Genomic DNA, 15181 nt, shown 5'->3' with positions numbered 1-15181 from the left:
CCCCCCTCCTCCCGCAGCTTGTTTCAGCTCACCTGTGCTCATTCTCCTAGTTATACTGTATTCCAAGATGGACACAAACTTCCGCACCCATATCTGGGAACAACTGGTTTGTGCAGAAGCCTTGAGGCAGGGCAAAATCTTTCAGCACATGCCTCTGCACTCAGGACCCTAGTAACCACCAAACACTGCTACCATCACAGCAATAACCAGCAGAAATCAATCAGCAACAGGCCTGAAAGTAGTTGACAATTCCATGAAAAAGTGCTGTTTGAGGAGTGTCCTTCTTACTGATGAATAAGCTGTGTAAATTTAGGGAGGATGTCAGCTGGAACATTGAACTCCAAAATGGCAGGGCTGCTGTCAAATCAGCGTTACACATATTCACGTTAGGATCTGCCTACTTTGCATATTTTCAGCAGATGTTCACCCAACAGAAGGGTGCGTGCATGTATTGTGCAGACACCATTTTGGACATTTATGGGTACCTGTAGTTCTCAAAAGGCAGGCACGACGGATCCAAATTTTGCGTTCTATATCCTTTTAATTTTGAACGGCAGTCCTCCAAATATTGCATGGGCTGAATTCAGCAGGCCCCAATTCATTCCAGCCCTGCACAAGACTCAAGCTGCACAGGGAGCATGTGCAAATTATTAAAATGAGCTGACCTTGCAGGATTCAGCAAGGTCAGCTCCCCACTTCAATTGCATTAGTGCATTTGTATGCGTAGCAATCCCAAAGCCAATTTCCCTGGGATTGTGGAATCATTCCCTTCAGTCCTAACCCAGTACCTAGAGCAAGCATTACTGCATTACGAATTCACAGATTTGCTGTCTGATGAGTAGTAGCACTTCAGAAAAATTGTCCAGGCTTATTAGAATTATGTGTGACTCTGTCATTAATTTTCAGCATATCACAAACAATTACATTTTCAGATTTCTTTTGATAAAATTAATACACATGAAAAGAATTGACTGGATGATTTTCAATTAAACCTATTGGGATATATTAAGGTTTTTGGTAGCTTTCTAGCTTCTCCATGTTTATGGACAGTAAACAAAATTAATCAACATAGGTAAGGGGGGTTAAACAATAGATATGTGACATAACAAATATACTAGATTTATGCAATTACTGTACCTAGATGAGTAATAGATTTTATTTCAGAAGCTCATATGTGCAGCTCTTTCTAAACTCCAGAGGTATACACATCCTCAACAGTGTTCCCTCTAAGCTGTGTGCTTGTGCAGCTGCACAACAGTCCATCAAGTGCCACGCGCTTAGTTGTTACAGCTGCACACATCCTGATGGTTAAATGAGGTTTACTGCCACTCTACCCCATGAGCAAAAAACTGGTAGACTCCCCTGTCAGGGGAAATTAATGGACGGGAGCCAAGCCTGAGATGATTTAATCCGGTGGAAATAAACAGCCAAAATCCACTCGTGTCAATTTCCCCACTCTCCCGCTCGCCACTTTCCTCCCCAACCTTCATACTCGTCACTTCGCTCCTTAGCCCTCCCACTCCCCCGCTCGCTTCTTCCCTCTCCTGAGCCCTCACGGGAAGGGATCGGGAGATGGAAGCGGCGAGCGGGAGGGAGCTAGCACGAGGGAGAGGCAGCAAGTGGGAGAGGCAGCGAGCAGGAGGGTCTGGGTGGGATGAGTGGGAGCAAGGTGGCAAGTCAGAAATGAAGCGGGAAGTCAGGAGTGAGCCAGGAGGATAGTGGCGAGTTGGGATCAGGCGGCAAGTCAGGAGGGAAGCAGCGAGTGGGAGGTAGGTTGAAAGAGTTAGTAAGCTATTAAAAGTTGTTAAGTCATTAATAGTAAGAGGATTTTTGGGCCAGTTAATACCACTGATCTATTCATTGTGCAGCAGCTGGTTTTGTGGAATTATTAAAGGAAGATTGATCTCAAAGACATCTGAGATTTTAAAAACACAAGGGCATTTCTATGGAGTTTGTGAAAAGTTTTGTATTCCTAGCCCACATCTCCAAATAATAATGCAAAGGTTCTGGTGAGTTTATCTCATGGGACATTTTAAAACATGCACACTTCCAAATACTACTTCTCCCCAATTCATTTTTGTTTGCACTGTGAGAGGCATTTTACTTTAAAAATTGTGAATCAGTTTATTACTTCACAATTCATAGGTTTTTAATCATAAAGAAAACCGTAGGTGGAATAAATGCCACCACTTCCCCCAAAACTACCTCAGTCATTCTCCCTCCTCGAATTCCATTCTCTCTTCACCACAACACTCGGTTTCCCAGGTGTAGCTTCCCCCTTCAATATTCATTGAATTTACAGGGACACTGTGGGCTGGATTTTCATCCACACGTCGTGTGTGCAGAGTCGGGAGAATTCCCAGCTCCGCGAACCCGACTTCTAAAAACGTCTGACCGAACGTCAGATTTTCATTCCAGGTTTGTGGTTTTTCCTGGGAAATGGGCCCGGTGGCCCTGGAACGAGTGTGGAGGATGCCTGGCACTGGGGCGGCCTAAGCAGAGGGCACCGTATTGAAATTTAATAAAAAAGCAGAGTATGTGAAATAGCCCTCCAGCCCTCACCCCTCCTACCCCACACATTCCTCATGCCCCCCCTGCCCACCCCACATGGTCCCTCATACCCTCCATGCCAACCAATGCCCCTCTGCTCACCTTCCATGGCCCTTCATACCTGTCATGCCAACCTATGCCCCTTTGCCCACCCCCTGGCTCTTTATAGCCCCTATGCTAAAATATAATCCTCTACCCATCCCTATGGCCCTTTATAGCTCCTAGGCCAACAGTTTCAACTCATGCCAACTCATGATTACAAACTTTATTTTGATACACTCATTCATAAAAACCCATTTACTACATTCGCATTCCTTCACCAACATTATCCCTTACAACAACAAACATTACATTTAATTGCATTACTCATTATAACAACAAGCATTGGAATTCATAGCCCACTTCAAAGGATCCATAGCTACTTGGAACTGTCAATTAAACTGAAATGGTAGGCAACCCTGTGATAATGGACTGTTGTGAAATCAGTCATGTAGCACTAATCCAGTAGTGGAAGCTGTTATAAACCCAGCTAAGGTTACCACTGGACAAGCCTGATCCCAGGGTGGAACCCAGCTTGATAGATCCTAACTTTGTTTGTTTAGATATACGGAGAGGGGCTACTGAACAGAGTCACTGGAATCAGCTAATGAACTTATAACAAAAAAAATAATAAACAATGAAGGATGAACTATATTACAGTACTCCTTCACCCACAACTATACCTTTACAGATATATACAGATTGGTAAGGATAAGACAAGTTTACAAGTTAAAAAAGCTATCGTATACTCTAATATCCACAGTAAGTACACAGTCCATGTAAACCAATAGGCACCTATGGTCAGACACACCACACTCTGAAGCCAAGTGACAGATGCCACCTCAACCAGATGTTATGGATCTCTCATCAACTCCCCTCCCCCCTCCCCCCCCACCCCCCCACCCCACCAAGATGCTTGTCACCCTGAGCCAACCAGTCTCACTGAACTCTGTCTTTCACACAAGGGTTGCCAATCTCCACTTTCCAAGAACTCACCTTGGAATCTTCTTCCAAACTGATGCTTTCTCTCAGGCGCCTTCCACAAAGGTTCACCTCCAGGGTTTTGACCCCTCCTTCCGATGTTCCTCTCTCCTGGGTCACCACATGCTTTGAGCTTTCTTCCATGCACTCTTTCTCTCACCGACTCAGCTGCCAACAGCGCACCACTGCTTCACATGCCCACAGCAAAGATTTACAGACCTTCAGTTGGCTCTTTGGACCTTCTGACTTCTCACAAGCCTTTATATCACTTTGACTCTGCTTTCTGCAGCTTGGAGCTTTAAGCCTGAATAGGGCCTTTTCTAGCTTCCTGTCCTTCCTTTGACTAGAAGGTCTGCTTGGGACTTTCTCCTGTTCCACTCCCCTGGATTCTTGGGGCCTTTCTCCTTTAGCTTGGGGCTGAGTATCTATCCCCTTTGCTCCAGTCTCTCTCTGGCAGCTACTTTCAACCAACTTGAGCTTGGGACTGGCTATCTGCCCCTTCTAGGCTGCTTCTGCGTGGCAGCTGTCTTCAAAATTGAACTCAAAAACTGCTGTTTCTAGTTTTTTCTATGTATGCCTGTGAGAGGGGCCTGCCTCTCTGGAACACTGTTGCTAGGCAACAGACCAGTTTTCCTACTCTTGTGTTTGTTTAACTTCTCTTACATTCGTAAACTCTCATTAGAAATGCAGGCACCTTTTAAAGTTAAACTAAAACTCAACTTGACCTTTTCTTAACACACAGATACAGAAATACAAATCAAACTTAAACATTAAATCTAAAGCTCATTCCCAACATCCACAAATACCAATATAACTTACTTAAACTATCTCTATTTTCTGACAAATGTTGTCAACAGACAGTTATTTTTCTTCAGTCTGTGAAAGTATTTTACAGAGACAAACAAGAAATCTTTTTTTAAAACACTCCAGATAGTTTTGTTTTCAAGAGTTAAAGGGCAGGAGTTTTAAATACCTTGACAGTTCCTCTTGACACATTTGACAGTATGAAAAGTTTGTATTCCTAGCCCTAATCTCCAAATAATAATGCAAGGGTTCTTGTGAGACAGTTCCAATGAGCTTCACAGTTCCAATGAGTTTATGCACTTTATTTGCACATTCATGCCTTCTTTTAGGGGAAGGATACCCTAAATCACATATTTAAGTCACAGAATCATAAATATTTAAGGAAGGATGTAAATGTGTTGGAAGCAGTTCAGAGGAGCTTTACTAGATTGATACCTGGAATGAGGGATGGGAATGTGGAATTCAAAACAAAGAGATCAGCCATGATCTTACTGAATGGTGGAGCAGGCTCGAGGGGCCGAATGGCCTACTTCTGCTCCATTTCGTAGGCTTGTATGTTCTTAAAGGGTTCTACAAAGTTGAAATCTGGTCCTACCAGGTCTAATCTGCATATGTCAGGTTTCCAACACCTATCAAACCAAAATCACACATTGGTGGAGGCAGCTGTTGATTTCTACGTGTAGCTGCTTCCACAAAATGCAAATGCATGAATCCCGATCCGGACTCATTCCCACCCTTGCGAAAATGGTAGGTGCCACGTTCGGAGGCGGGCCTTCCAGATTCGGATCTCTTCTGCCATTTTCGCTACAATGGAGAAGCTCTCCATCATAATGAAAATGCAGGCCTGTGTCCCTCTGACTTTCACCCTCCAGTTCACAAGAGCCAAATTCTCTTCAAATTCACAGAGCACTGCGAGCCCGAGAAAAGAATTAAAAAACTTACATTTTAAAAATGAAGGTCGGGACCTGTGTTGGGAATTACAATTCCCGGTGGGCCTCAACAGTTTCTGTGCATGTGCCGGCCCTGGAATGGCCGCAAATGTGCTGATTGTGCGTTTTTACAATCTTCGGGTTCTGCTTGTGTGCCAGCCGGAGAATGGCAGTGAGTGAGGGGAGTGTGATGCTGTGAGTGAGGGGAGTGGGATGCAGTGAGTGAGGGGAATCTGCTCGTGTGCCAGCCGGAGAAGTGTGCAGTTGGTCAGGATTCCCGTGTTCAAGCCGGTAAACAGCACAGCGCAAATGTGCAGTTGGTTCTTCGTCCTTTTTTTTTATTTAAAGGGAGCCCTGCAACTGCGTAGGAGAAGAAACAAAAACAAAAGTGAAACAGGGCAAAAAAGAGCAAATGACTCAAGAAGAAAAATGCCATTACACAGAGGGGCACAGAAGAAGCTGGACACGAGAGTGGAAGCTGCAGAGAGCAGGTTTCACAGAAGAAAAGAGGAAAGCCCCAGAAATCAGGGAAAGGGACAGAAGAAAGACAGGGAAAGACAAGGAACAAGCGTAGGAATCGTAAACAGGTCCTGTTCAGTGAAGTTAAAGTAAGGAGCAGAGGATAAGGTTCCAAATTAAAAGGAGAAAAGTGCGGGGAAATTTTCAAGGCAGCGTGGGCTTGCGAGAAGCCAGTAGATCTGAGGAGACAGCCGAAGGTTGGTCATTCCTTCCGAAGGGCCTGTGAAACAGTGGAGGGAGAGATCAAAACCCTGGGGGTGGGTCCTTGCTAAAGATGTCCGAGAGAAAGCATCATTTGGGAGAAGATTCCAAGGTGACTTCTTCAAGAGAGGAGATTGGAAACCCTCATGTGAAAGACAGAGTTTCCGTGAGATCGATTAGCTCATGGTTTTTAAAAAATTCATTCATGGGATGTGGGCGTCGCTGTCTAGGCCAGCATTTATTGCCCATCCCTAATTGCCCTTATTCAGAGGGCATCTAAGAGTCAACCACATTGCTGTGAGTCTGGAGTCATATGTAGGCCAGACCAGGTAAGGATAGCAGATTTCCCTCCCGAAAGGACATTAGTGAACCAGGTGGGTTTTTACAACGATTGACAATGGCTTCATGGTCATCATTAGACTTTTAATTACAGATTTTAAAAAATTGAATACAAATCCACCATCTGCCAGTGGTATGATGAGCGCCTGGAGGAAGTTGATGAGAGATCATTGAAGTTGCATTTGTGGCATCCGTCATTTGGTTTCGGAGTGTGGTGTGTCCAATCACAGTTTGCTTATTAGTACGTGGACTGTATATTTATTGTGAACATTAGAGTATAAGCTAGATTTTTGTAACTTGTATTATTCTTATGACTCTGTATATATTTGTAAAGCTATCATTGTTGGTGAAGGAGTAGTTTAATATAGTTCTTTCTTCTTGCTCAATGAATGTTTTATTCTTTTGTTAAAAGTTCAACAGACTCCTGTGACTCTGTTCAGTAACCGCTCTCCAGGTTTCTAAACAAAATATAAAAATTAGGATCTATCATGCCAGGTTCCATCCAGGGATCTGACCTGTTCTGTAGCAACATCAGCTGGGATCATGACAAGAGACACTTTATCTCTGTCTGATTATGTTTGTTGATGTGAAGAAATTACTGAGCTATTTTCCTCAATACTCATAGCAGTTTTAAGTAAAGAGAACATTCAATTAGCTGAAAAAATAAAAGCTATCATTTCCGCATTTTCTATCAATTCAAAAGGCTTTCAAAATCTTTCAAAATCCTCGATTTTGAGCTTGTCAAATTAAAACAGAAGATCCTTGCCTTGAGCCAGCGTTACCAATTCAACTTCTCTCTAAATACAAGCTACAATATAAAAACTAACAAATGTCTCTTTCATATCTGGTAGTGTAGTGGTTATGGTACTCAACTTAAAACCTAGAGACTGAATTCAAATGCTATCATGGTAAATTTAAAATTGAATTCAGTAAATCTGGTAATTTATGGACTAGGGTGTTACCATGTCAATGGCTGGGGGTGGTATTCTTTCTTCTTCTTCCGTACCTATGATAACTTTTAAAAATGTATATTCTATATAGGTTTTTTTTTGTTTCTATTGATGGTACACATCCACACATTATCTTTATATTGGAGCATGTAACAGAAATTATTCCACACATGGATGGGAATGGGAACATTGAAATCACACTACAAAAGGGGCTGAGGATCAAAGTCGCACTGAGAATAATAAGGCTAAGTATTGGCTTACCTGGATTAGATAGTGAGAACACAGTTTCAGGAGCTCCAATAACTGAAGGTGACTTCCTGCTGCAAGCACGTCTTGAACTACACCTGGTTCCAGTAAGATCTGAAAATCAAACAGTTTCAGTGTTTAAAAGGGAGGTTGACTTTGTGTCAAATAAATTTTTTTTCTGCATTGCTAACTGCACTAAATTACAACAGCTTGTCCGGCTCTATCCAGCAGGGAAATTACCAACAAAGAAGAAATACTGACTACTTCTGAAACCATCCTAATGCAAAAGGGGGTCCTCGATGTTCCCAGAGTAAAAAGGTCACGCGGTAAAGCAAAAATGGTTAACTAGTCACACGGCGAGTGCCTATCAGACTAAAGCAAAAATACTTTGACAAGCTGAAGGAAAATAACACTCAAGAGAATAGAGATAGGTACTGAACCCAGTTAAAGGCAACAAAAGTGCTATCAGAGCAATCAAAAGCTCACTGGAGAGAGAGATAGTGGTTAACTACAGTAGCAATAGTAATTTTTTTAAGTTTGGAAGCCCAAGAGCCATTAAGGGCTTCTTAGGACTGTGGAAAGGTTCCTGATGACAGATTCAGGTGAACACCCAGGTTTTGGCAGAGGTTTTAAATTACCACAATAAATTAACCTTTATTCCAGTAAGCTATGTTTGTTCCTCACTCCAGTAGACTATGTTCAGTTGTTATTAATGCGATGCACAATTGTCTCGAAAGCTGTAAGGATCAAACCAAATGTGACAAGAATAAGGGGTCTCAGAACAGACATGGTGTTGGTACTAAAACAGAAATAGCTGGAAAAACTCAGCAGGTCTGACAGCATCTGTAGAGAGGAATACAGTTAAGGTTTTGAGTCCATATGGCTCTTCATCAGAACTAAGAAATATAGAAATGAGATGAAATATAAGCTAAAAGCAAAAAACTGTGGATGCTGGAAATCCAAAACAAAAATAAAAATACCTGGAAAAACTCAGCAGGTCTGGCAGCATCTGCGGAGAGGAACACAGTTAACGTTTTGAGTCCGTATGACTCTTCAGCAGAACTAAGTAAAAATAGAAAAGAGGTATTTTTACTTAGTTCTGTTGAAGAGTCATACAGACTCGAAACGTTAACTGTGTTCCTCTCCGCAGATGCTGCCAGACCTGCTGAGTTTTTCCAGGTAGTTTTATTTTTGTTTTGAAATATAAGCTGGTTGAGGGGGTGGGACATGTAGAGCTGGATAGAGGGCCAATGATAGGTGGAGGCAAAGAAGAGGTTGCCAAAGATGTCATAGACAAAAGGGTGTTGACGGTGGTGATATTAGTTAAGGAATGTGCTAATGATGACATTAGGGTAGAAAGCAGGACAAGCAAGGTACAGATAGCCCTAGTGGGAGTGGGGTGGGGGGAAGGGATCGAAATAGGCTAAAAGGTAGAGATAAAACAATGGATGGAAATACATTAAAAAATAATGAGAATAGGTGAGAAAAGAAAAATATATTTTTAAAAATTTAAATTATTGGAAAAGGGGGGATTGGAAAGGGGGTGGGGATGGAGGAGAGAGTTCATGATCTGAAGTTGTTGAACTCAATGTTAAGTCCGGAAGGCTGTAAAGTGCCTAGTCGGAAGATGAGGTGCTGTTCCTCCAGTTTGCGTTGAGCTTCACTGGAACATTGCAGCAGGCCAAGGACAGACACGTGGTCATGAGAGCAGGGTGGTGTGTTGAAATGGCAAGCGACAGGAAGGTCTGGGTCATGCTTGTGGACAGACTGAAGGTGTTCCGCAAAGCGGTCACCCAGTCTGCGTTTGGTCTCTCCAATGTAGAGGAGACCGCATTGGGAGCAGCAAATGCAGTAGACTAAATTGAGGGAAGCGCAAGTGTGTGCGTGCAGGGGAGAGAGAGATTTTGAGTGAGTGTGTGCGGGAGTGAGAGAGATTTTGAGTGAGTGTGTGCAGGAATGAGAGAGATTTGGAGTGAGTTTGTGCAGGAATGAGAGTGAGTGTGTGCGGGAATGAGAGTGAGAGAGTGAGATTTTGTGTGGGAGAGGGGGAGAGAGAAAGATTTTGAGCGAGTGTGTGTGGAAGTGGCAGAGAAAGTGTGTGTGTGTGGGAATGAGAGAGAGAGTCCGTAAGTTGGAGAGTGTGTGTGTGTGGGGGAGTGAGAGTGTGTATGTGTGTACGTGCGTATGTGTATGTGTGTGTGGGAGTGAGAGAATGAGAATGTGTGTGGGGGAGTGAAAGAGTGAGGGAGTATGTGTGGGATTGAGAATGTCAGGAAGAGTGCGGGAGCGAGAGAGGGAGGGAGGGCAGGTATGGGAGCGAGAGGGGGAGGGAGGACGACTGTGGGAGCGAGAGGGGGAAGGAGGGCGGGTGTGGGAAAGAGAGGGCGTGGGCGGGCATGGGAGAGAGGGGGTGTAGGAGCCAGAGGGGGAGGAAAGGTGTGGAGGCAAGACGGGGAGGGAAGGTGGGTGTGGGAGAGAGAATGTGAGGGAGGGAGGGTGTGAGGGAGAGTGAAGGGGAGAGGGTGTGGAGGAGAGAGTGTGAGGGAGGGTCTGAGGGAAGGAGTATGTGGGAGGAAGAGAGAGAGGGAGGGGGCGTGCGGGAGAGAGTGTGAGGGAGGGTGTGGGAGAGAGAGTGTGAAGTGAAGGTGTGGGAGAAATAATGCGATGGAGGGTTGGGAGAGAGGATGCGAGGAAGCGAGGGTGTGGGAGAGAGTATGTGGGGGAGGGTGAGATAGAGGGTGTGGGAGTGAGACAGTGGGGCGTCTGCCTTACTCCCAGTCTCAGGTTTCTCACTCACTTTGATGACCACCCACACACACACACACTCTCTCTCTCTCTGACCTTCTCACTCTCTGGTCATTTTTATTACTTACTTTCTCTTTTAAGCTTAACAATTTATTGCCTTTACATTGCTTTACTTTAGCTCAGCAATTGTTTCTTTTCTTAATACCTCAGCTTTTTTTTGAAATTCAGTTTAATGTTGTGCCAAACCTTATCTTTTCGAAATTTGTTCATCGGCCCCTTGAGTGAGAAAAGAACGGAAACGTGGCCATGCCCCAAGCGAAAGGGTTGGACAACCCTGATCTAGTACGCAATAACCTTCCTCCTCACACCTCTACTTAACAGCTGATTATGGGCACAGGTCTTTACCATGCGTTGTGAAGAGGCTTGTTTCATGCCATTTTTTAAAACAAGTCAAAAAACAGAAAATTATAGGTCCATATGCTTGATTTTAGTTATAGGAAAGTTGCTAGAATGTATCACTGAAGATGTTCTGTATAACTACCTGGACAGAATAGGAGAAATCAACAACTCTTGTCATGTCTTTTGAAAAACGTCATGTTTTACCAACCCGGGTGAATTTTTATGAATGTTACTCATTTGGTGGATGAAGGTAGATGGTTCACATTTGGACTTTCATAAAGATTCTATGGCACCTTGTCAAAAAAAATTACCTTATAAGATAGGGTCCTGAAGGATTGGAGGACAGACCTAGGCTTGGGTAAGGCATTAGTTGCTTTCTCATAGTCAGAAGGCTGGCATTAATGTTATGGTTTTGTGTGGAGACTAATTAGTAGAGTCCCACAGAAATCATTTTTAGGACATTACTCGTCGCAATTTTCATTAACAATCTGGTTGATAAAGATTTGTGCGAATGTTAGCACCTTGGAAGTGAAATAAACAAATACTTCAGACCTACATGCACTGGGGCAACGGACTTGCATTTAGCAAATGTCTCTTGATATTGATAAATGTACTTCTGTGCAAATGTGAAGGCCAATAACAATCACATGTATGCCATGCAGTATTCCAAGCTGAAGTCTGCAGAGTGGGAAAGAGATTAAGTGCATTGTTACCTTTGTATCTTCATACACACTTTTTTCCCCTTTGGGGAATAGTGGGGAAATGCTGGAAGGATTAACCTGTTGAACCGTATCATGAACGCTTCTTCCTTGGCCAACAAATCCTGGAGTGGGACAGCACTTCTGACTCAGAGGCAGGAGCACTACCTATGGATCCACGAGGCTTCCTTCACCAAGTAATGAATACGGTAACTAAATGCAGAAGATGAATTTTCCTAAAATTCCATAGCGTTGCAATGTTATAGCTAAAGCAAATAGAGTATTAGGGTATATTGCTAAAGACAAACCAAAGAACAACAAACAGGACTCTATTGCCCTTAAATAAGACCTTGCTTAATATTTTCTGGAAATACTGTGAACAGTATCACAGTTGAGCAATATGAAGGCCTGGAAAATGTTCACAAGAGGGTCTGCAGATTGATACTTACCTTAAAACGCCTTTAGTTGCCACGATAGGTTTAGAGAGTTGATTTTTTTTTTACTTCAGGAAAGCAGAGGCTTTGGGCAGATTTGATTTATGTGTTTAAAATGAAGCAGCACCTAATACCAGACAGATCATTTGAATTGGATAGATTATAGAGAACCATGGGATATTAGTACAAGGTACTTAAGCACAAAACAAGGTTAGATGCCAGAAGGTTTCGACGAGGCTTATCGACATTTAGAACAAGTTGTCAGCTGCTGGAGTGACATGCTCCAAGCATCCAGAAGGAAGTTGGATGAGTTCCTGAATATTGCTAATATCACAGCATGTAAAAGTAGGTGACCTATTGGTCCATAAGCTTCAAGTTCACATTTTGATCATGTGGGGGGGGTGGGGTGGGGTGGGGGGGAGGTGTTGGAAAGGAATTTCGCAAAGGTTTGGTCTAAGCTTGTTCTAGTTAAGTATCTTCTTTTTGTCTCTCGTGGGTGATGACATGACTGTTGGTGCGAAGGAAGGATTGTGGGTCATGAAACTCAGTTGCAACAAATTGGTTTGCTGGACCAATTAGTCTTTTCCTGGTCATCATTTTTATATGCCTGCGTACCTGCAATAAAGGCAATGAGTGACAGCGACTGTATGATGTTATGAAATAGAGGAAATGGAGTAATTTAAATATGCACAAGAAAAAATTAAGTTCATGTTTCACCCTTCATCAGACCCACTCCAAACATTAACTGAACTTTCCCTTCGAGTTGTTGCTGACCAATTAAGTGCTTGGCACTGCCAGCTTTTATTGCAGATTTCAGCATTCAGCTGCTCTATTATATGTCAGGGCTGCTGATTTCCTGGAGCAATTGAGTCTGGAAAGAGTGTCCTTCAGTCAGCATCGCAGCGAAGCAGTCTGGGAAGAGTGTTCTGCATTCAGCATCACGGTGAAGCAGTCTGGAAAGAGTGTCCTGCAGTCAGCATCGCTGTGAAGCAGTCTGGGAAGAGTGTCCTACAGTCAGCATCATGGTGAAGCAGTCTGGGAAGAGTGTCCTGCAGTCAGTTCTTGTTGAAAATAACAAGAGTGATATCACAAGACAGTGTGAGAGAGTGGTGGAGAGATCAGAACCAGCGCGAGTGCGGGGAAGCTTCAAAAAGTGATGTCAGCACAAAGGTGACAGCTGATTGGTGAGTATGGGTAAGTGTTTTTCTCCATTTTTTTTCCAGTTTAAAATAGATTAAGCAAAGGAAAGGTAAGGGTTCTAGTTTTCATTTAAAGTACATCGATAATTTAACATTTTTTTTACTGTATTTAACTTAAAGTAAGGGTTTACTTTTCAACTAGAGGCATGGCAGTGCAGCTCAGTCCCGTGTTATGTACCGTCTGCAACATGTGGGAAGTCCTAGACGTTCCTTGCTCTCTGACCGACCACATGTGCAGGAAGTGCCACCAGCTGCAGCTACTTGAGCTCCGAGTTTCAGAGTTTGAGCAGCAGCTGGAGGCACTGAGGTGCATCCGTGAGGGTGAGTTTCGTGGATAACACATGTTTAGATGTGGTCACCCCACAGCTTACGGAAGTGCAGACAGAGACAGAATGGGTGACCATCAGTCAGAAGAAAGGTGTCAGGCAGGTAGTCAGGAAATCCCCAGGAAACATCTCGCTCGAGAACCGTTTTTCTGTGTTGGAAAACGGCGACAGTGACAGTTCCTCTGGGGAGTGTAGCCATGCTCATGGCACTGAGAGTGGCTCAGCTGCATGGGGTGGGGGGGGGTGGGAGGACAAAGAGGAGACTCGATAGTAAGGGGAACAGACAGAGATTTCTGCGGCCATAGACATGACTCCAGGATGGTATGTTCCCTTCCTGGTGTCAGGGTCGAGGATGTCACTGAATGGCTGCAGGGCATTCTAAAGGGGGAGGGCAAACAGACAGAGATCGTGGTACATATTGGTACCAATGACATAGGTAGAAAGAGGGATGAGGTCCTGCAAGCAGAATTTAGGGAGCTAGGAAACCGATTAAAAAACAGGACCTCAAAAGTAGTAATCTCTGGATTATTTCCTGTGACATGCGCCAGTGAGTATAGAAAAAGGAGGTAGTCCAGATAAATGCATAGCTGGAGAGATGGTGCAGGAGGGAGGACTTTAGATTTCTGGGACATTGGGACTATTTCTGGGGGCGGTGGGACCTGCACAAGGCAGACCGGTTGCGTCTGAACTGGAATGGGACCAACATCCTTGCGGGGAGGTTTGCTGGTGCTGTTGGGGAGGATTTAAACTAACTTGGCAGGGGGATGGGATCCTGAGAGGAGGTTTAGCAGGGGGAGAAGCACAGTCAAAATTAGAAGAGAGAGCAAGTGCATCTGGAAGGCATAGACATTATAGGCCAGTTAAGGCACGGGGGAGTTTGGCAAGGTTGCATGGTATTTATTTTAATGCAATGAATCTGACAAATAAGGCAGGTGAGTTGAGGGCATAGATTGACACACGGAAGTATGATGTCATTGCTATCACAGAGACATGGTTGAGAGGAGCAGGATTGGCAGCTCAATATTCTAGGATATAGGGTCTTCAGGCGAGACAGGGAAGGAGGTAAAAGAGGAGGGGGTATCGCAATATTGATCAAGGAATCAATTACAGCAGTAAGGAGGGATGACATCTTAGAAGGCTCTTCAAATGAAGCCATATGGGTAAAACTGAAAAACAAAAAAGGAGCAATCACATTGCTGGGAGTATACTATAGGCCCCCAAACAATCAGAGAGAAATAGAAGAGCAGATATGTAGGCAAATTTCAGAGAAGTGTAAAAATAATAGGGTAATAATAGTGGAGGATTTCAACTTCCCCAACATTAACTGGGTTAGTCATAGTGTGATAGGTTTAGAGGGAGCGGAATTCTTAAAATGCATCCAGGAGAGCTTTTTAAGCCAGTACGTAGAAGGTCCTACAAGAGAGGGGGTGGGCCTGGGCTTAATTTCAGAGAATGAAGTTGGGCAAATAGTAGAGGTATCAGTGGGGGAGCATTTTGCAAACAGTGATCATAACTCCGTTAGATTCAAGTTTGTTATGGAAAAGGACAATGATGGGCCAGAAATCAGAGTCCTAAATTAGGAGAGGGCCAATTTTAATAAGATCAGATATGATTTGACCAGAGTGGACTGGGAGCAGCTACTTTTAGGTAAATCTGCGTCAGAGCAGTGGGACTCATTCAAGAAGGAAATAGGGAGAGTACAGGGCCAACATATTTCAGTAAAGACAAAGGGTGTGACCAACAAATCCAGGGAACCCTGGATGTCGAGGGATATACAGGATTCGATAAAGAGAAAAAGGGAGGCTTATGGCAGATACCGAGG

The 15181-nt window shown here is 43.8% G+C and overlaps 1 protein-coding gene across 1 annotated transcript in view; it reads right to left on the bottom strand.

The window, feature by feature from the left end:
- The window catches only part of klhl32 (kelch-like family member 32), a 251413-nt gene that overhangs the window by 144243 nt on the left and 91989 nt on the right, over nucleotides 1–15181 (bottom strand). Inside the window, exon 4 of the mRNA XM_078541315.1 lies at nucleotides 7574–7672. Coding sequence (XP_078397441.1) covers nucleotides 7574–7672 — 99 coding nt within the window. The remainder of the gene's footprint in view (nucleotides 1–7573; nucleotides 7673–15181) is intronic.

Source organism: Cetorhinus maximus, chromosome 5 (genome assembly GCF_964194155.1).
Source record: "Cetorhinus maximus chromosome 5, sCetMax3.hap1.1, whole genome shotgun sequence".
In the NCBI taxonomy this organism is placed as follows: domain Eukaryota; kingdom Metazoa; phylum Chordata; class Chondrichthyes; order Lamniformes; family Cetorhinidae; genus Cetorhinus; species Cetorhinus maximus.
The sequence above is the reverse complement of the archived record's forward strand: the minus strand, read 5'-3'. Positions and strand labels throughout refer to the sequence as shown.